This window comes from Loxodonta africana, chromosome 4 (genome assembly GCF_030014295.1).
Source record: "Loxodonta africana isolate mLoxAfr1 chromosome 4, mLoxAfr1.hap2, whole genome shotgun sequence".
Lineage (NCBI taxonomy): Eukaryota > Metazoa > Chordata > Mammalia > Proboscidea > Elephantidae > Loxodonta > Loxodonta africana.
In genome coordinates this window covers 54,241,917-54,265,495 of record NC_087345.1, presented here as the reverse complement: position 1 = coordinate 54,265,495, position 23,579 = coordinate 54,241,917, and the positions used below count along the sequence as shown (strand labels likewise).

Below are 23,579 nucleotides of genomic sequence, written 5' to 3'. Positions count from 1 at the left end.
CATCATCACTGCACCACTCTCGACCTAGTCACTATCCTTTATTACTGAGATCAGCAGCCTAGGTGAGAGATGATAGCTGCTTACCTCCTAACTGGTCTCTTTGCTTCCATTCTTGATTTCCTTACAACTCACTTTTCACTCAGCAGCCAGAGAGAGCTATTAAAAACACAAGCTCTCTCTTTGGCTTAACACTCATCAGTGGTTTCCCATCGCTCTTCTAATAAAATCTAATCACCTTGCCATGGCCTCTAAGACCTCTTCTGATTGGACCTTTATCTAACTATCTAGCCCACTTGCTACTCTACAACCACATTTGGCTGTTACTGTTCTTCAGCATGCCCAGTAGATACCTCTTACAGGGTCTTAACGTTTGACCTTCCATGTGCATGGACCTCTTGCCACCAGTTCTGGTAGACTTTTTCTTATTGTTGAGTTTCCAGCTCAAATATCATCTCTGATTGCTGTTGTTGTTAGGTGCTGTCAAGTCCATTTTGACTCATAGCGACCCCATGTGACAGAGTAGAACTGTTCCATAGGGTTTCCCAAGCTGTAATCTTTATGGGAGAAGATTGCCAGGCCTTTCTTCTGTGGACCTGCTGGGTGAGTTTGAACTGCCAACCATTCGGTTAGCAGCTGAATACTTAGCCATTGTGCCATTAGGGCTCCTTCATCTCTAATTACCTAATCTAAATAAAATCCTTCTTTCCAGTCTCTGTAGGATTTAGCTTAATTATCTCATTCATTTGTTTGTTTAGTTCTTGTTATCGGGTCCAACATTAGATTGTAACTTCCTTACAGTCAGGAGAGTTTCTATTTTGTTTATTGCAGTTTCCCTGGTACCTAGAATAATGCTTGGCTTGTAATAGATGCTCAATAAATATTTGATGAGTAAATTAACCCTTGCATACCCAGTGTTTGGGGTGATTAGGAAGTGAAGATATCAATACTGAATACAGTTATCAGGAAAGAGTGGAACTTGAGATAGAGTTTTAATAACAGATAGAATTTGGGCTCATGGAGAAGAGGAGAGGATATTTTTCACTACTAAGGTCACAAAGTCAAGAGTGAGCATCCTGTTTGTCATTTATGAACGCTGTTCAATTATAAGGGTATCCTACATAATAAATCATTCATGAAAATCCCATCCTTTCTAGAATGATTCAATTCATTCCTATATTCAGTGTAGGTATTCTGTAGTGAAAAGTCTAAGTGCTTTTAATGTTAATTATGAAAAAGTCGCATTTCTTATCCTTGTCTGTCTGTCATAAATCTTGTATTTCACGGCAAATGCCAAATGGGATGATCTTTCCATGGTGTTAACTGAGGCCTTAAAATTATTTTTTGCGAGAAAGTATACATAGGCATAAAATGACTTTTTATTAAATTTATATGAACACATTTTCAAGACTATAAATTATGCATCTGTTATTAATGAAACTGATTTTAAGATAGAATATTAATCTTTAGAATTTAGATTATTATTATTATTAACTGTAATATATCACTGATGGTTATCCTAGTCCTTCTCAACCAATTAGATTATTGGTTAAATTTTAATGAATTAAGCAACAGTATCCTGGTTGCTTAACAAAGTGTACCTGCATAATTGGCATCATTTTTCTAATCATTTAAAACTAATCATCTTAAGCATCCAAACTATGCTTTAAAAGTAGAAATAAAGCACAAATTACATTTTCATCAGTTAGTTTCTCTTAGGTATGTCTAGTCTACATTCTTTCAGAAAAAAAATGAACTTCAATTGTCTAAATTGCATTTTAAAAAATCGAGTCATATAATTTTTATCATTACAGACAATTTCTTTTCTTTCTGCCCTTTCATTAACACCTTTGAGATGTCTCTTTGTATGTCTGAATTTATCACTCCATTCTGGTTATATTCTTCCATTATTGCATATTACTTTCTCCTCCCATACTTTTTCATACCGGGAGTTCTCAGCATTCTACTTACTCCTGATATCTTTCTATATGCCAAGCAAGCAAGGTAATTGTCAGTGACACCTTATAAATCAATAAGCAATGATATGCTTCTAGACCTCACGATTATCTTCCTTCAGCAATAAAACACTCTTCTCACAAGACAGTGATAGACATGTCTGCCTAGGAAATGTCTTTGACCCCTATCACATAAAAATTATTTTTTTAAACATAAAATAATTTATAAAATTAACATGTTTACTTTAGATAATGAAATATGGAGTGAAAAAGAGTAAAGATTGTTATAAGTAGACTATAATGGATAAAAAATCTCCAGGGTATTGAAACTATCATATTACTCCACTCAAAATTTCTAAAGGCAATGTCAGTTCTCAAAGCTTTAATGAATAATTGCTTTTCCTGGCCCAGGTTATGATGAAAGCTAGGCTGGCATGGAGCATGACATTTATCATTCATTCATCCATTTATTTAACAAAAAATTTGAATGGCTTCTCTATTCCAGGTGTCTATTTTTGTAGTTGTCTCTTGCTATTTTCTGATGCTCTGCTGACCAACACTGGCCTGGCTTTTAAAGAAAGCTCTTTAGCAGTCTTCCATATCCTGGTTCTCTCCTGAGGCATATGTGTGAGTTTTCTGGAGGGCTCTGTGGGTTATCCTCCTTACCCACTTCCTTGCCATGACAGACCCAGCACTGCCTTAACCTTTTCCAATTCCTCTCAGCTCTTTCCTCTGGCATTGTATATATCCCATTGCCTTTTGCTGCTGGGGTCTCCCGGCATAGAGGTCAGCCCTCTTGGATGAGGTACTGATAAGATGACTCAAACCTCACTACTCTGTGTGGTGGTACTTGACCCATGGGAGCTTCTGGCATCTTTGCCAGGGCAAAAGTGGGTGTGCAACATTTCTTTGCACTTCTCCCTTTCCAATTTTCTTTTTTCTGCTCATTGAGGCACAGGGGAGAGCAGGAAGTCAGGTGCCTAAGTACGTGTCTAAGTGGGACGTGGCAGTCTCTCTAGAAGGAATGCTAAGTTTGTGATAGTGATTTACTTGGGGCCCTTATCATTTAACTTGGGTGAGGGCTGAAGCACCCTATTTTTCATCAGGTGGACTATCAGGCCAGCAACTTTGGATTCTAGTGATCCCATTTCCCCTCCCCAGTCTTCTGCTTACATAGAAATGGGGGAGTGGGTATTAGTAACTGGTTCTAATGGTTAGCTATCTCTAAAGTGCAATTTTACAGAATTTTTTTGTTTGTTTTCATGTGAGGAACAGCAAAAGTACCACCCACGTGATGTAGTATATATGTTGTTGTTTTTAGCTGCAGCCAAGTTGGTCCTTTACTCATGGTGACCCTATGCACAATGAAACCAAACACTACCCGGTCGTACACCATCCCCATGATCAGTTGCATATGGGACTGTTGTGATCCATAGGATTTTCACTGGGCTGATTTTTGGAAGTAGATTACCAGGCCTTTCTTCCTAGTTTGTCTTAGTCTAGAAACTCTGATGAAACCTGTTCTGCATCATAGCAACGCGCAAACCTCCATCAACAGACAAGTGGTGGCTGCACATTAAGTGCCATAATTTTTAATATAAATTACATATAATATATTATTATATTATATTTATATAATATAATATATAAATTATATATAATATAAACTATTTATAAATCATAGCCCTGGTGGTGCAGAGGTTAAGCGCTTGGCTGTTAACCAAAAAGTTAACCAAAAAGTCAACAGTTTGAACTCATCAGTAGCTTCATGGGAGAAAGATATGGCAGTCTACTTCTGTGAAGATTTGTGCCTTGGACCCCTATGGGCAGTTGTACATATAATATAAATGAAATTTTAAAACAGTTTGAGACTATTGTTCTTTTAGTGCCTAAGCTTCTGAGTCAGTCTACCCTCCTTATCATTATGTGAACTTCCCTTAGTCATTCAGCCTCTCTCAGCCCTAAACTCCTCTTTGGTGAAGATAAGAATGATCACAACCCCTGTCTTGCAGTGTTAATTTATGTGAACGTGACTAATACGAAGTCCATGCTAAGTAAATCCTTTTCAAACTGTGAAAAACATAAATTTATTTTTCTCTTTCTCCAGATATCCTATCATATGACATCTCAAAAGGAAAAGCTATTTCAAATAATCATTTATGGCAACAAAGCCAAAGTAAAGAATTTGACACCGGGTGTGGACTATGTATTTCACGTGAAGACAGTTAGAGGCAAAGATTACAGTGTTGTATCGGTAGTGAAAAAAGTGACTACAAGTAAGGAAACATCATAAATATAGTCTTTCCTTTCTAATCATGTAATTCTTGAAAGTATTTTCGTTCTGCATAATTAAAGCTATTTTAAACATAAAGCCTGAACATTAAGGAAAAATAATGATCACAAGAATACAATTAAAAGAACTCTCCAAAACATGGAGTTTTTATATATCTAAGTTGGTTGGAAGTACATCAAGTCTTTTTTAAATAATCTGAAGACTTTTGTTGGTTCCCAGAAGAGTTGTTTATGTTATAATGAAGAATTTACTTTTATAAAATTTAGACACATGCTCCTGCTACAGATTCTTAAAAGTCCCTCAACCTGCTGAAAAATCTCTGCCCCAGAATGGGAAAATTGATCTCCCCTGGTCATCCAGGTGTGCAAATTGGCAAGCTGTGGCCACAGTGTAGCAAAGGGAAGATAAGAGAGGAAGCCCTATCCGGATCAATGGCATACAGAAGAGCAGTCACAAGCAACAAAAGTGAGCCAGGGACTGTCCCCTTCCCTGCTCAAGTTTTGCTGAGTGTCTTAGTCATCCAGTGCTGCTATAACAGAAGAAAAAAAAAACTGAAGCCAACATATATACATGTATCTCTGTATGTACATATCATGTATATTGGATAGAACATGTATGATATCTAAATATATATCATAATGATAAAGATACAATTCATTTTCTACTGAGCTAGAGTTTTGACAAGCAGAGCACTTCTATCTTCTCTTCCATGATGTTTGTAAATTTACTGTAAATCATTTTTGCAATGTCTTGGGGTAGCGTGGAGTGATAGTATTTGTTACCAACTATTGTGAAAGCTTGTGAGGTTTATAGGGTCCACTCTCATTTAGAGGAGAGTAAATGACAAATGAAGGAAAAATATCAGGGATACAGGAATATTAAGTACTTTGACATAACCAAGAAACCCCTATTTAAAAATGCCGTTATTGCTGGACCTTACTCCTCCCTCTCTAACTCATTTGTTTTGTTTCCCTTTCATTCAACATCTAGCTCTCTGCAAGTTGGTAGCTAACAAATCTGAGATTATGTTGCAGATATGTCTGGTCACAAGCATTCAGGAGGCCCAAGTATAAAAAAATGACTTTTTTGGTAGTGATTTGTAATTAAGAGTAAGATATTTGGGAATTAGGGAGGATGTTATGGTGCCACTTAAATTGAAACCCACCTGTAATGTCCTATTTATTTTCAGAGTGGATCATGCAGGACATCATACATGAAAAAATTCATTGATTATTACATTCAGATTTGATTAATATTATTCATGTTTTGCTTAATTTTTATATAATATGCATGCAATTTTTATTTACATATAATTTATCTTTTTGATAGAACCATCTAGGATATGTGGCTTAACTTTAAAAGCTGTGAATACTACTTCTGCAAATTTAACGTGGAATCCAACAGAGACCAACTTCACTCATTACAAGATTGGTATATCAAATAGAACATTTACAAAAGAGTATCTTATTTGGGGAGCTATGACTGAGCACACAGTTACAGATCTAACTCCTGGTGGAATATATAACATCACAGTACAGAGAGTGAGAGGCAATGTTGAAGGCTCTGGCACAGTTATCAGGGTTGTTGCAGGTATGCAAATATTTTTTGATGTTTAAAAAGTTCACATTTATATTGCATATTGTACCATTCAAGGTAGAATTTCAATGAATTACAGAATTACAGTTTATGGAATATTTCAGGAATAAAAATATTAATCTTACTGGGATATTATGAGGATTAATGAGATGACACATAAAACGTAAATTGGGTGGAAGTATCTGGCATATGCTCAGTGTGCAATAAATGTAGCTAATGTTATGCTCACTTCCAATCAAATTAAAGGTCTAAAAAAGTGGAAAATTAGGTGGAAGATTTGAGAACCATCTATTCTCCTAAAAACATACTCTTTTTCTTTAAGGCCTTACTCTGTGATGTACACTGGGGATATACACGTGAGAAAACATAGTCATAAGATGTTCAGAGAGTAAATAGGGAATGTAAGTTTGGAGATACGTGTTGCACAAAACGGAGCAATAGATGAAGCAATGGGAGTATGCTCAAACTTACTCTGGTTTTACAGAGGAGGGAACGATAACTCCATGGCATAGATGGAGAAGGTTCTCTGATGCTCGTAATGTCTGAAAAAATATCAGGAGTTTGCGTATCAAACTGCGAGGGAGTGTGGAGTGTAGAGAAATGAGTACTCAGAGAGAAGGAACGGCTTATGCAAAATAATGGAGGTAAAAATGAACGTGACGTATTTGTGGAACCTGGTTATTCATATTGCCACATTTTGTTGTCTTTTTATACATGAAGAGAATAGAATCCTGTTCTGAAAAATTTAAAGCATTGTTTCCTAATCCCAGTGAAGCTGTGAAGCCTATCAACACTTTAAATTCTTCAAAAGAGAGCACAATTTCAACAATAACTCATGAGAATTACTCTTCAAGTGATCTCTAAGGTTGTGAATTTTACAAATGACAGATTCTAAAGACATTCATCATGTGGTGTTCCACATTGTACTGGTTTCCTACTGCTGCTGTAACAAATTACCACAAACTTAGTGACTTAAACAACACAAATTTATTATCTCACAGTTGTATAGGTCGTTAGTCCAACTTGGGTCTCATCAGGCTAAAGTCAAGGTGTTGGCAGGGCTGTGTTCCTTCCTTTCTGGAAGCCCTAGGGGAGACTTCCTTTCCTTGGCTGATCCGATTGTTGGCACAATTCAGTTCCTTTTGGTTGTATGGTTGAAGTCCACATTTCTTTGCTGGCTGTTGACTGAAGACCATTCCCAGTTTCTAGAAATTGCCATATCCCTTGCTTGTGGTCCTCTTCCTCCATCTTGAAAGCCAGAAAAATAAACCTTGTCCCACTCATGTTTCAAAATGCCCTCTTTTCTCTTTTTCTGTTATATTTTTCTGACTCCTTCCAATTATTTTTATTTTTTTGATTAGCAAACTTTACCTCTGCTACTTTTAAGGGCATATTATATTTGATTAGGCCCATCTGGATTATCCAGGCTCATTTCCCTATTTTAAGACTCATAACCTTAATTTCATCTGCAAATTCACTTTTGCCATGTAATATAGCATATTCACAGAGTCCAGGGTTTAGGGTGTAGACAGCTTTGAAGGGCAGTTATTTTACCTGCTACCCACACTATTTTTATTCTAAGTGTGATGTGTATGTGGTAATGTCAAAAACAAACAAACAAAAAAAACCCAGTGAATTTAGAGTTCATAGAACAGCATTAATCCTGGATATAGCACTTATTAGCTGAGTACTACTAGGCAAGTGAGCTAATGTCTTTGGATATAAAGTTTCTGAGAAATTTGGATTAAATGGTCTCTGAGATTCTTTTTAGGTCCTAAACACTCTATTACATTTTGTACATTTTTATGCTATTTATGTAAGGTCCCTGGGTGTCACAGTTTGCAATTGACTACTAATCGAAAGGTTGGCAGTTCAAACCTACTCAGCAGTGGCATGGAAGAAGGGCCTGGTTATCTGCTTCCATAAAGATTGCGGCCAAGAAAATCCCATGGGGCTCAGTCATACTCTGTAATACACGAGGTTGCCATGAGTCAGAATTGACTTGATGGCAATAGGTTTGCTTTATGTTTTTTTTTTCTTTTGTGTATTATTTATATAGCAATACTGTAGATCTTTGCCATTTCTAAAAAAGCACATGTTAAGTAATGTATTAAATGTATTAAATGTCTTTCTTCAGGTGGTCAAGTAAGGTACACAATAAAACACATTAAAATTGGGCTCAGTATAGAAGTCTTAGTCTGAGGCAGGGTTTATGAACCACAGCACTATTGACCTTTTGGCTGGGTGATACCGTGCTGACCTGTGCATTGTAGGATGTTTAGCAGCACCCCTGGCCTCTCTCCACTAGACGCCAGTAGCATCCTCCTGGTGACACTTTTGATTGTGACAATTAAAATTTTTTCCAGAAATTGCCAAATGTCCTCTAGCTGGCAAAATCACCACTGCTGTACGGTATGTGCATAGGTACAAAGCGTTGGTCTCTGTGGATGGGTACCTGCCATACTTTTCCTGGATAGACAGATGCCAGCGGAATACACTGGGAGATGCTCTGGAGCTGCCCTGTCCCATATGCAGCAACTAGCAGCAGGCTGCTGTTGAGCCTTAAAATGTGACTAGTGCAAACTGAGATAGGCTATAAGTAAAATACATGCTGGATTTCAAAGAATTAGCATGAAAAAGAATGTTAACTATATCATTAATAATTTTTATATTGATTACATATTGAAATGATCATTTTTCATATATTGAGTTAAATAAAATATTATATTAAGATAAATCTTCTCTATTTTAATTTGGCTACTAGAAAATTTAAAATAACGTCTGTAGCTCACAGTTTTATTGGACAGGGATGCTTTAGAGGCTCCTTTAAGACACATTAGCAAATTTAAGGCTCAGAAATCTTGGAATAAACTTGCTTAACTTAAAAAAAAAAAAACTTATTTGGCAAATTGGTTTGATCACAAACTTCTATGAAACTCTCAACCTATGGGGTTCTGAGGATTAACTTTTGGAAAATTCAGGTCTATAGCAAGTGTCAAGTTAAAACTAGGCTTCTTTTGCTTGTGCTATTTAAGGTAAATATGATGTGACAGTTTTTTTCTTAAAACTACAAACATATCCCCTTCACAATCTGATTTTTATTGGTGAGTAAAAATTAGGTGGAGAGCACTCTTTTTGTTTTATATTTGCCTACTTTATGAGATTAAATTCGATGGAGTACAAATTACGTATTAGTTACGGACTCTGCTTACAAGCCGTTGAATCTTACAGGAAACTGTGTTGCTCAATAATGACTTAAGCATTGCTCCATCTTTACCACTTTCTTCTGAGAGCAGGCCTCCCTCTCCTCTGCCCTGACTACCACAATATGGTACTAACTGCCATGCCTGCTGCCATTATTGCCTCCCACCAATATATTTACCATGATTCAGAATGATCTTTTAAAATAAAAAATAAAACAAACCTGTTGCTATCAAGCTGATTTTGACTCCCAGTGACCCTATAGGACAGAGTAGAACTGCCCCATAGGGTTTCCAAGCAGTGCTTGGTGGATTCGAGCAGCCAACCTTTTGGTTAGCAGCCATAGCTCTTAACCACTACACCACCAGGGTTCCATTTAAAAAATACAAGTTAGATTATTTTTTTGCCTAATATTCTTCAGTGGCTTCCTATTGCATTTAGGATAATAACATCTAAAATCTTTTTATGGCCCTTCTCTCTCTTTCTCATTCTATCCTAGAACCTCAGTCTGGTTTTCCTCAGTTCCTCCAAATTCTTTCCATTTCCAGGCTTCCATCCACTCTGCTTTAAAGGTCTTTGCCAAACTCTCCGTGAGCTTCTTTCTGCTCATCCCTTCATGCCTTGTTTTAAGTGTCATTTTCTCAGAAAGGTCTTCCCACTTGATCAGATTGGCAACTTTCCAGACAAATATATTCTTCCTCCCCTTGGTAAGACACACTTCTTCCCTAGCCAGGAGTCCTGCAGTGTGTAATTTTAAACCCCAGTCTAGGAAAACACATCCCATATTCACCACCATCCTGATAACCAGCCCTTCACCTCTTACATCTTCGTTCGTTTTTCAGTCTCAATCCAGGTCTTTTTTAGTTTCTTGCCTAAGACTTCATACGCAACCCCACCCAGTGCCGTTGAGTCGATTCCGACTCATAGCGACCCTATAGGACAATCATAGATAATAGTTAATTCCCTAGACCCCTCAAAAATAATATTAGCTCTCACATAAGCCAGTAAGTATGAGTACTAATTGATTGAACTCGTCAATCATAGTAGGCTTTTGTCTATTTTAATGTGGGCTGGTGCGGAGATTCAAGCTATTTTCTCTGAAGCTTGTGAATACAGAGGACACAGATCTATGTACAGAATAATTTAAGAGAAGCACCCAAAGCCTATGTGCCGCAAAATAATTTTACCCGTCACTGAGTGTGTATTTCTCTGATCTTTCACCTTGGATTTATAATACTTGTAAAGAGTTATTAGAAAACTTCAGTACTTACTACATGGACAATTGGGCAATGATGCCAAGAGAATATTTCTATCTTTGAGGATACTGGGGTAGAAACAAATCAGTTGAAATCAGTTTAGGGTGCTGGGTAGAAGATTATATTATAAACATTACAGGAACCCTCAAAGGAGATAAAACACACACACACACACTTTAAAATTACTCTCCCTGACGAATACCAAGAATTTGACCTGTTATTTAAGATTTATTTTTTATGCAATATACCCTATCAGTTTTGTTAGGAAATGTATTTTTTTTTTAATATGTCCATTTTCAGATGATCCCTGTTAATGGGGTTTTAAAATGATAAATGGGGTTTAATGATTAATTCCAGACTCCTTTCTTTTGGAAATAGGCCTGTGTCAGGTATGTTTTTCACATGCTTTTGGTTCCACAATATCTCTTCCTCCCCCTATACTGTTTGTCTGGAATCTGAAAAAAAAAAAAAAAAAAAAAAGATAAGGCAGAGTGAAAACCTGAGTCATTCACAACTGATCATAAGAACTTTATGTGGAAGACTCCCTTCAAGGAGGTACAGACCGCATTAAAAAAACCAAAACAAAACATTGAAAACAGTGGAAGCAAAGGTTGAAAAATTTGGTTGAAATGGCTAGGACAATTGGTAATTAGCGTTTAAAAACTGTCACATTTCATTTTTAATATGAAAACTTATCTTTTCTAGTAAATGAATGCCTAACTGAATATTCATCAGGAATGCTCACTGTTTAAAAAATTTAACAGATTTTGGCTATTCTGTACTTTTTTCTAATTACCTTCTTTTGTTTGGTAAATATCTAGGTAATCAGGTAAATAATTTGTATTTAAAGATGATTCAGTTCTTCAACTAGAGCATAGGCTTTCGAAAGCAATTTGGTCAACCAACAGATTTTAGCAGATGAGGAATATCCTAGAAACAGGTACATAAAATGTATGTTATTTCTGGTAATCATACTAAGTACAAAGCTAAGTATTGGTAAAGATGTGCATACCTAACACCTAGGTATGGTTACAGATAATTTATAAGACTGAATGCTTTCCAACAATGCAGTTCTTTTGAAACTTGATCCTTAGAGTATGGATTTTCATTTTTTCTTTGAAATGTTAGATGAATAATTCTATTTAAAAACTATTTTCGTGTATTAGAACCGGAAAAACCTGGGAGGCTGAAAGCCTTCAATATTTCTGCACATTCCTTTTCTCTGCACTGGAGCCTGCACTCTGGCCATGTGGAAAGGTATCATGTGGATCTTGTTCCTGACAGTGGCTTTGTTACTGTCAGAGATCTTGGAGGTGGAGAGTATCAGGTATAGCTTTCATTATAGAACTTGCCAAGCCAACTTGTATTTGTACTGGGTCCTAATAGGAAAGTTCTCTATGAAACCCATCCACCCTGAAAAGTTATTCCTTTATTGGTGTTTTAAAGCATAAGATGAAGACAAAAACATTGATGACGAATTGATGAGTGTAAGTTTCAGCATCAGTGGACTGTTACCTTAGCAACGGCTATGCCTTTTTTTTTTTCACATCTACTCTGAACCTAGAGCCAGTCATCCAAGTGTTCATGAATAGTTTAACAAAGAAAGGGCAGAGCTATTGAGTAATCCGGACTCATTAATTGTGTACTTGCCAGGAGGATCTGTCTTTAAATCATTAATGCAGGCAACATTTCTCTCTAGAGCCATCAATGTGATTCTACTGCCTGAAAAATGTAATAATGATGGATTTTCTTATTATTTTTCTTTTACTTTTTATTGGAACTTCAGAGACACAGGTATTTCATTTACACTCTTGAAAGTAAGGGCTAAGCAATGGGCTGTACATTTCTTAAGACTGTTAAATAGTTGTTTCTTATGGAAATGAGCTAGATTAGATAGAAATACTGATTTAATCTTCAGTAAACCGTGTTTTATAATTATATTGCATATTATTTGTTAAATCAACTCAGTGGCAACAGGTTTGGTTTTTTTTTGTTAAATAGTTATGTGATATAACAAATTTATATTTTACAATACCGTGGAAGTTTACTGTGATATTTTAAACAGTACAGAGTTATATAGTGGAGTGTTACTTTATTATTTTTGAGAGTGGTAGATTTGTTCTTTATCTTTTTTGCTTTCCAGAAAGAAGTTTAACACAATTATTACTTTTTGGTGTTCTAGGTTGATGTTTCCAATGCTATTCCTGGTACAAGGTACGATATAACCATCTCTTCAGTTTCTGCTACAACATACGGTGCACCTGTTAGCAGAACAGTGGTAACAAATGTAACGAGTGAGTGTATGTTTTAAATTACTTTTTAAATGAAATATTTGTAGTTATTGTAATTTAATGGGTGGAAATACTTATGGGAAATATGGGTATTATATGTATGAAACACAGTTTAGAGTAATTAAGGCCAAATGGAAACTTCAGAAAGTGATCTGTTTAGAATCTCCTTTCTTCTGGTTCTTTAACTTCCTTTATTTTGAAAGAGCAAATAGAATTACACGATTCTTGTTGTGAAATGTATCAGAGAGACTATTCATGTTAACATTTAAATAATACAGGACCCTGAAAATATTAAACTCACTACACTTGCTCGGAGAGAATTTGTTTGTAATGCTGTTTCTTGCTTTCTTAGTTTTGCGTATTTCTCTTAAAAATGATTTGGCATCAAAGTATATTTGGTATGTAGTATTTAATTTTTTTTTTTATTTAATAGCATTCCATTTTTTACATTCTTATAAAAGAATGTTTCTGGTATTCCCCAAAGCACATTTAATCTCTTTTTTTAAGTAGAGCTGTAGGGAGGAAAACCTCACATTAAGAGACCATTAGTCTTTGGAACTTCAAAAGTCTACATCTGAAGATACTTTTCTTACATATTACTGTGGAAATACAAGTTTTTGAACTTTTAACAAAAAAAGTTTGTTTTTATAGTACCAGGGCCTCCAGTCTTCCTAGCAGGGGAAAGAGTTGGATCTGCTGGCATTCTTCTCTCTTGGAATACACCACCTAACCCAAATGGAAGGATTGTATCTTACGTTGTTAAATATAAGGAAGTTTGTCCATGGATGCAAACAGTGTATACACAAGCTAGAACAAAGCCAGACAGTCTGGAAGTTCTTCTTACCAACCTTAATCCTGGAACAACATATGAAATCAAGGTAATTACTTAGTGTTAAAATATTTCATCCATCTTAAAAGTAAAGAAGCCTTCTCACCTTGCCAAACCTTTATAGCTGAATGTGGCAGTGACGGAGGAATGATAATCTGAGTCATGGCCGCACTCCCACCAAGACTTTTAAAACTTGATCAAAAGTTCTAACCTATTTTCATTGCAATTTTTATGTATGTTTATATAATTTATTTTAAAAAGCATTAGCTTAATGACTTTTTAGAAAAGTAAATTAAGTTTAAATTAAAAAAGGTTTAAGCTTTGTAAGTGAAAACGTTCTACTTTTTTATTAAACTGAAAATTAGCTCTTTTTCTTTTAACCCTGTTGTATTTGCATGCCTGTTACTGGAATTTTAGATAATACTTTGGAAGTATCTAAAAACCCAGTTTCTCTAAGAAAGATGAATTTATTTCTGTTCAACAAATATTTCTTGAGCACGTACTAGGTCTTTAGTGTTATAAACATTTTAGTCCTTTACATTCTTACATAGGTAAAATTTTATAACATCTTGTTTGAATATTAAATAAAGAGGCACTTAAAAAAACAATCCTAAACTAATAAGGCCATATAAATGTATATACAATTAAGGAATATCTGTGGCATCTCCTCATTCGCTAGAAAAAGACAGCGTGTTTGGTAAAGAAGAGGTTCAGTGAAAACGAAGGGAAACCCTCTATGAGATGGGTTGATACAATAGCTGCAACAATGAGCTCAGACAGACCAACAATCGTGAGGATTATACAGGACTGATCAGAATTTTGTGCTGTTATACACAAAGTCACTGTGAGTTGGAACCAGCTCTATGGCCCCTAACAACAACAGGGGATAATAAAGAATACAGATGTTATCTTTTGCCACTACATATTTTCAACATCACATCAATATTTTCTTTGAACCTTGAAGAGAGCTGAATATAGAGAAAAAAACCTTTAAAAATCTGTGTACATAGGCGTTCATACAAAACTGAAATGGCCTTCTAGAAAGTAAGAAGAACTGGGAAAGACTTTGCTAGTGAGTTTTTCCTTCCTGCAGATATGGCTATTTGCTAAAACAAAGAACACAATCAAAACTGGAGAGCATATGCCAATAGTAGGTGTTCCCCAAAAGAAAAAAGAAACTTTAACTTTGCAGAGGTCAAGGGCAAAGATTTGTGATGGCCATTTCATTGCAGAAACACGGCTTAAAGAGTAGGCAACATTTTCCTAACTTGAACGTATCTGAAAATTACATGGTTCAGATATTTTATACTAACATGCACATATTCAGTTTAACTTCCATGGTAAAATATGCCATTAGGGAATAAAAAAAAAGTTTAAAATTTAATTTGATGTAAGAGCCATTGCTGATAGGAAGATGATTTAGCTAACCTAGTTCTGCTTAGATCTCTATGGAGTTTGACATTTTGTCCATTGAGTTCTCTTATTTCAGGCCTATAGGGAAGCCTCTACTCCCCTTTTTATCCCACACTTTATAAATCGTTGTTGTAATCTTTGCTTTGTTCAAATGCATGTTAGCCGCCACAGATTTTCAAGGGGTATTTGGCATGGTGCCTTTGATATCTTCAGTATAAGTAACACTTTGGGGAAAATGCTGCTAATTACATGTTATTTCATTTAGCACCTCAGTGCTATGGTTTAGATACATTATTATTCCTATTTTAAAGACAAGGAAAATGTGGCTTGGAACAGTTGTGCCCAAAGCCACTCGTCTGGAAACTGGTAGAGCTGCAACTTAAACATAGTCTGACTCCATTCATGGCACTTGCAACAGCTTAAGATTCTTAACTGTGACTTATTACAGTGTTAAGGCCTAACTCTGCCTTAACCTTTCTACCAGTGGGGTATCACCACATTCTTTTATCATTCTTGGACTAGATGCCCTCTAAGCTTCTTCCAAAGCTAAAAGTCTAGATTTCATTAATACAGATTTATTGAACACCGTCATTCTACTGAGCTACCATTGGTTTAGCACCACTGGTAGGCGAGGTCAGAATAAGGAAAATGTGGGAGGGTACATGGGTGGAGAGCATTATGAGAAGGTTTAGCAAATACAGAGGATGTCATCAGAAGCTTGGATGAGGGTAGGGTGGTAAAGATATTTTTCAGGAAAATGAGCCTTAGGTAGTAAGCCTGGCTATTGATTGGTAAGAAGTTAACTTATAGAATGAATTGACAAAGACAGTCTGTTTTTGATAATTTTGTAGTAATACCAAGACTAAGACAACCTCATATTTTTGTTCAGATACACTCCAGAGTCCTGAGAGCTCCATTTGTTTTTCTGAGAATATCTGCCATCCAAACACCAGGCCCCTTCTGCAAGATGACTCTAATGTTTCATTTGTTTATATGGCTGTGTCTTTTGTTTTGTGATCCTTGAGCATAGGCTCATATTCCCAGATTTTTCACATAGCCTATTTTTATAAGTTTTTTATAAACCAAGAGATTTTGCAAATACATGTTTGCCAAATGAATTAACTAATTTATCTTGTTTTTACAGAAATTTCCCACTCTTTCAAGTGGCCGCAACACTTGTATGTTTCTCCTATTTCCATCTCTACATTTCACTTCCTCTTATTTTTTTTCATTTCCCCTTCTTTCTGTGTTCAAGAGCTAGAACCCAGCTCAAAGGGAGGGATCCCTCTGTATTTGTTTAGTGTGATTGGGGTTCTATATTGGCAATACTGCTCTCTGAGCAAGACATGCTAAATAGAAAGAGACAAAGGAAGGAATTACATAACCACACTCTTTCATCTGTTTGACTGTTGGCTAAGAAAAGAATATCAGAAATGTTTTTTAAATATGGAGTGAGAGGAGAGCCACAGAAGAGTGGGAAACCTATAGAAAGTTGACTAAAACTCAGAAAGACTTGACACTTTACCACAACTATTCAATGACAGTGAGCCCTGGTGGTGCAGTGGTTAAGCATTCAGCTGCTAACCGAAAAAAGTTCGATAGTTCAAATCCACAAGCTGCTCCTTGGAAACCCTATGTGGCAGTTCTACTCTGTCCTATAGGGTTTGTGTGAGTCAGAATCAACTAGACAGCAACAGATTTGGTTTTTGGTTATTATTCAATGATAGAACTAGAAATAGAAACTTGACCTCCTGATTGCTCTATCTGCTACTTCCATTTACAATTACTTGATGTCTGGAGAATTTTTTTTTTTTAACAGGTAAGGACTTCCATGATCCTGAAACAATTGTACACATTGCACCTTCCATTATTCCAATGCTAGACTTTGGGACAGTTTTGGGGATTTTTGTCCATATTCTCAAGAATAACATTCTAATAGGAGACACAGTCATGACATTTCACTTTCCTCAAATTTATTGTTGCAGAAATACAGCTGTCACATTTCTGACTTGTCTTTCTCTCTAGACTGCCCTCTTTCTCCTCCCCTCTCAAATCTCAGTTGTCATTCAGAGCCCAATTCCCAAGGATCCATTGCTCTCACTTGTGACACTCTCTCTGCTATTCTAGTATATTTGACTAAACTATTCTAGTCAAAAATAATTTTTCCATCTTTTCAATAACTTATTCTGAATTATTAATTAGACCTCCATACCGTTTTTAAAAAAAGTTTTCCTAAGTATTTATTTACCTGATTAAATTGTAAACTCTGAAGTCAGATACCATATTCATGGTCTCTTGTATTCGTTACAAAATAATTATAATTTCTTAAACACAGGGGTAGATGTAGTAGAAGCAGGTTGAACTTTGGAAATAAGCACAACTTCAAATGAATTCTGGTTCTACCATTTATTCCTGTGCGATGCAGGTCAAGTTACTTAACCTCTCAACTACTTTTATCATCTGTAAAATATTGATAATAATATATCATATTATGGTTCTATGGAGAAATAGAGATGTTTAAAAGCCCTAGATGATTATTTGGTGCACAGAAGTTCCCCACAGAACAGTTGTTATTACTGTGAATAGACTATAAATATTTGATTAGGAATCTGCAGAATCTGTTGAATTAAACTACGCTGCAAATACTTTAGAGGAAATACTACACCTTCTATCTTGGGTATATTGTAGAAACTTGGGGGAAAAACTATCTTTGGCAGATGCCAAAACCTTGAAACAAGTCAAAATTTTATTATTTCGGATTCTATTTAGAGATTAAAGAGTTTGACCATAATCCTTTTTATTTTTATTCCAGGTTGCTGCTGAAAATAGTGCTGGCGTTGGAATATTTAGTGACGCATTTCTTTTTCAAACTGCAGAAAGTGGTAATTTTCCTAAATCATTTAATTCTAAATTAATTTAGTTGTGAGGTTTTGTCAGTTAAAATAAATAGGTATATAAACACAATCTGATGTTAAATTTTTAAAATTCTCAAGAGCATGGCGGCTCAATTGTTTTTAGAGCCTTTTTAGATGGTTAAATTATTCATTAAAATATTTACTGTTCTTTCTTGCTATAAAAGTAGCAAGAATTATTTTAGAAAAATTTGAAAAAACAAGAATAAGAAATAAAAATACACAATAAAAATTGTACGTGGCCTAATTATGAAAAAATAAAATAAAATAAACCTGTTACTATTGTGGTGCATTTCTGCCTGCTCTTTTGTTGCTGCTGTAGCTCATTAATGTATGCCTATGTATGGAAACCCTGGTGGCATAGTGGTTAAGTGCTATGGCTGCTAACCAAAAGATCAGCAGTTCGAATCCGCCAGGCGCTCCTTAGAAACTCTATAGGGCAGTTCTACTCTGTCCTATAGGGTCGCTATGAGTTGGAGTTGACTCGACGGCAGTGGAGTTTTTTTTGGGTTGTGTGACTATATATTAATGATGGGCTTGTGCCGTGTACAACAGTTTATATCCTGTCTTTTCATTTCATCCCCTAAAATCAAATTATAAGCATTTTTATGGCATTAGAAAAACTCAAAAACCCATTGCTGTTCAGTTGGTTCTGACTCATACTGACCCTATAGGACAGAGTAGAACTGCCCCATACAGTTTCCAAGGAGTGCCTGGTGGATTCGAACTGCCCACCTTTTGGTTAGCAGCCATAGACGTTTAGATATATGGGATCTTAATGGTCATCATATTTTTCTATAACACATAGTTATTCCCAAAGGAATTTAAAGCACCTCCATTCTTCTGGCGGCCAAGAGGAAAAATCTTGATGTCATTCTTGACTCTTCTCTCTCACAGTCCACGTGTAGTATGTTAGCAAATAGCTCTAGGACTATCATCAAAATGTATCCCAAGTTGCACCACTTCTTATCACCTCCATTGCTAATCGCTCTATCCAAATTATTATTATTTCTCGGCTAAATATTGAAAAACTCTCCTTACTGGTCTCCCTGTTTCTAACTTGCCTGCCTACAGCTTACTGTACCTACAAGAGCCATATCTCTTTTTGAAACATAAGTCAGACTGTGTCCCCTCTCTCTAGCCAACATGGCTCCTATCTCAATTAGAAAATACCCTGAGTACTTTGCGTATTTACAGCACCCTATTAAAAAAAAAAAAATGCTCTTGCTCTTCTCTGACTTTCTGCCTTACCATTCTCCCTTCCTTCTGCTCCAGCAACCTCAGGACCTTTACACTGGCTGTTCCATCTGCCTGTAATGTTCTTTCAATATCTATCCATAAGACCTCCTCCTTTGCTTAATTCAGGTCTCAGCAACTAAAATGGCTTCTACCATCTCCTGCCCCCCTTTTTTTTCCAACTCATTTTGCTTTTCTTCATTGAATTTATCTCCAGCCTGACATATTACACATTTACTTTGTTATTATTTATTGTATATATTAGCCTAGTAAAACATAAACTTCATGATAAAAAAATAAGTTGTTAATAGAGGTGCTTTTATTTTTTTAATTTTGTTTTCTGTAGCAAAAAGTTAGAACCAATAAATAGAAAAATAGTTAAATAAATAATGACATCTCCATTTAACAACAAATACATACTACGGGGCTTATATTTTAGTGGTATAAGATAAACAAATAAGTGAATTAATAAGTAATATGTCAGGTTGGTGGTAAGTGCTATGAAAACAATTTCAATAATTTTATGCAATTGTAAATGGTCTACATATTTAAAGATAAAACTTTTCTAGTGGTCACTGCTGAAGAGATACATTGACATGGACCCTGTGTACTTCGAGATGATGATTCAATGCTTAGTATTTTAAAAAATGGAAAAAGCTTTCTGTCCAACTTCTATTTGAAACTGCATCTAGAAAAGCATGTGAAAAAATGCTGTATTTCAAAGACGGAATTAGGACAGAATGCTGGGTTTGAGAGTCTGGAGTTTTGTTTAAAATTAAAAATGAAAGATTCATGAGGTCTAACTTACTCCTATAGCGCTATGAGTCGGAATTGAATCGAGGGCACTGAGTTTGGTTTTAACTTACTCCTGCTGATTTTAATCATATTGACTTTCAGATTATTAGAACTAAAAATCAAGTGGGAAAATGATTATTTTACGATTAAATATTCACTGGGATATAAAAGAAAAAAAATTATCCCTGAAGTTTCAAGTTTTAAGATGAATAATTGGGGTTATTTTTGAAAGTCATAACATAGTTTTGTTTATTTTGTTGTGGTAGCCATCTTGGTCTAACTTTTGATAAAGCATTGTACTTGCAGATTATAATTTCAGCTTGATAGTGTTTTGTTTTTTATATATTTTATACTTGTATTTACTGACAATTTCTAGAGATATTAGCTCTCCTGTTGACAAATAACAATGGGGGAAACTAGAGAAACTCTAGAATACAATGAAAATAATTCTGGAACAGGAGTCTTAGTCTGTTTCTGACTTGCCATGTATTCTTGGGCAAGTTGCATAATCTCCCTTGTCCTATTGTTTATTTATTTATTTTTTTAATTTAAAGAGGTTCAATTAGATCAGTGACTCTCAATCTTTTTTTTTCCCCTACCACCTACCCTTTTAGTTATTTATGCTCCATAGAAACCAAATTTAAGAACGATTTCTGTGGAATCAATAAACTGCATTTATTATTATATCAGAAGTAATTTCTTTTCCTATGAATAAATATACTCCTAAGGAAAGTATACAGGATAATAAATGATACCATACTGAGCTGATATTGTTCCAGCCACAAAAAAAAAAAGCTCAAAATTTTAACTTCCCATGCAGCCTTATTTTAAGTAAATGTAAAGTCTATTTTACCCTTTAAATTATTAGAAATATCTCTTGCACATCCATTTCTAACTTTACGGTTCCTTAAAAATGCAAGAGAATAATTTTGGAAATCTCTGAGTAGTTTTATAAAGTTCTCTTTAGCTCAAAAAAAAAATACATGCTTTGTATAGTGTACACTTTGAAAAGTTGTGGGTATTTCCACACACTTGTGTATCTATGTGTGTCACTACTGTAGACGTGTCCTCAATGTGTGTGCTAAGACACCTGCCTGAAAGATGAAATTACTTTATAAAAAGAACATTTTGGTACTTCAGGATCAAATCTTTACTTGAGTCAAGATAGATAAGTTGATTCTTTAAAAAAAAAATCAAGAGGTAATGGGATTCTGGTGCGTAAGAGTCCATAGGTAAAAACTACCCAGTGCCTTCTAGAAAATTTTAAATATGGAAAGACCACATAAAAGGGGCAGAGTTAGTCTTCAAAAACAATGAAGTCACAAAAAGAAAACACATACACAGACACATGCTTTTATCAAAACAAAAGTAATTCAAAATAGGTTAATAAAAATCCTCTTTTTTTTCCAGTAAATGTTGTTTAACATATTTAGTTGATTTCTATCTAATATTTATGGCTTACTTTTCTAATTTTTTTATATCATGTGTTATAATTTAATAAAGTCTTACCTGTACCAGTATCCACTGCCATCAAGTCAATTCTGACTCATAGCGACCCTACAAGACAGAGTAGAACTGCCCCATGGGGTTTCCAAGGAGCGGCTGATGGATTTGAACTGACGACCTTTTGATTTGCAGCCGAGCTCTTAACCAATGCACCACCAGGGGTCCATTAATAAAGGCTTACTTACCTTATAAATTCCAAATTTCTCTGCACTTGAGTAGTCCCATATGACTAGTAAGGCCCATTGGGATATCTGTCAGCTTGTCTAAAATTTACTGTTGATATATTAATATTTCAAGCATACTTATAAAAATTTGCATACACAAATAAGAAATTTAAAAGGATGATTATGATTCATGACATAAGGTTTAATTCTTATAATTCCATATCATCATATATATTAAACAAGATTTTTCTTTTATGCTATTATATTTTTATATTAGCATATTTAATATTTTATGGTATTATATTTTTATCTACCCATAAAAAATTCCCATGTTAAACCTTTAATATTAGAAAATAATTGTTTGTCATTGTCCTTCTTAAAATGTAATTAACTCCATTGACAGATTTTCTTTGGAAAAAATATTATTCCATCCATTATTAATGGTTAATCATTCCCCAATTTTTTTTTTTTTCATTAAAATGCATCTGGCCTGATGTTTCTTATTCCTACCATCTACCTCGTATCCTTCACATACCCCCCTCTTTCCAAGGACCTAACAATTCTACAATTACTATAGCTTTCACTTACAAGTCATGTTTTGATATTCTTCTTACAGTTGCCCTTAAACTCTAGTTATTTGGCCTCTTAATTTTAGATAACTTTGCTATCACTTATTGTTTTACCCTAAACATATTTCCTGTTTTATTTCAATAATGACTTGTCATGCCTGTCCTATATTCATATTCTAAAGGATTTTTATCAGTTATTCTACTTTATTGGTTTTGTAAATACCTTGAAATTAATGGACACGAGTGTCCTTCAGTCTGTCTGCATGTTGATCTCATTCTAACTAAATAAGCACGCAAATTGTGTTTTAACATATTTACTAATTGATAGCAAAGTATCACGCAATTCTGAAGAAGGTTGATTTTGAGGACGTATAAAAACTCAAAACATAATAACCACTAAGGGTGGGTGCCACTGGATGCTAGGCAATAGGTATTTACAGGCATTCCAGAAATGTGCTTTTTGGTGCAAATGCTTGGATAATTGTTTCTTTTTTTTTTTTTTTTTACTTTTTTCATTACCTAAGATTTTAATCTATATAATTCTGAAATATTTCAGGTCATAAGAAATTTATTATTCAAACTTGTTTGTATAGTCACAATCATTGATAGATTTTTTTTTTGATTTATTTGGAATGTTTTTATCAGTTTATATATTGATCCAGTAATCCTGAAGTAAATTGCATTTGTCTCTTAAATACGACTTGATGACTTAAATTTCCAGTTCTTTATTTTAAGCAAAAGTCAGTTAAATATACTTTAAAAAGACACTCTCAAGTAGATTTTATCCAATGTATTGCATATTTAATTTCCGATAACACCAAAGTTATATAAATGTCATTCTAAGTTTAATAACAGTGTTATTTTCTTCTCCCTCAATCCCTCTCACTCCCACAGCTCCAGGAAAAGTTGTGAATCTCACAGTTGAGGCCTTCAATTATTCAGCAGTAAACCTGAGTTGGTATTTACCTCATCAACCAAATGGAAAAATTACTAGCTTCAAGATTAGTGTGAAGCATGCCAGAAGTGGAATAGTAGTAAAAGATGTCACAATCAGAGTAGAAGACATTTTGACTGGGAAGTTGCCTGAGTGTAATGTAAGTATCATGGAATACTCTTTACGTCTCAAAGATTTTAGGTGAACTTATATCTTGAAGTTTCCAGTATCAACGTACCATATATTTTAGCAAACTGATTATTAGCTATTGAATTACTTATAGTATTAGGTTCCATCACCCATCTGTCATATTGTCATACTGTGGTGTCTTGAGTGCTGTTACGATGTTGGAAGCTATGCTATTGGTATTTCACATACCATCAGGGTCACCTATGGTGGATAGGTTTTAGTGAAACTTCCATACTAAGACAGACTAGAAAGAAAGGCCTGGCTATCTACTTCCAAAAATTAGCCAATGAAAACCCTGTAGATCACAGAGTATTGTCTGAGACTTTGACTTACTTACTTTGGAAGTATCATCAGGAGGGATTGATCGCTGGAGATAAAGTAGAGGACAGGTGAAGGCTAGGGAAACCCTCAGTGAGATGGATGGACGCATGGTCACAACAGGG

At 35.1% G+C, this 23,579-nt stretch overlaps 1 protein-coding gene across 1 annotated transcript in view; it reads left to right on the top strand.

The window, feature by feature from the left end:
• Positions 1-12,038: 12,038 nt before the first annotated feature.
• PTPRQ (protein tyrosine phosphatase receptor type Q) overlaps positions 12,039-23,579 on the top strand; it is a 253,770-nt gene continuing 242,229 nt past the window's right edge. Inside the window, 5 exon segments of the mRNA XM_003405222.4 lie at positions 12,039-12,092; positions 12,481-12,592; positions 13,241-13,467; positions 17,644-17,713; positions 22,908-23,107. Coding sequence (XP_003405270.2) covers positions 12,039-12,092; positions 12,481-12,592; positions 13,241-13,467; positions 17,644-17,713; positions 22,908-23,107 — 663 coding nt within the window.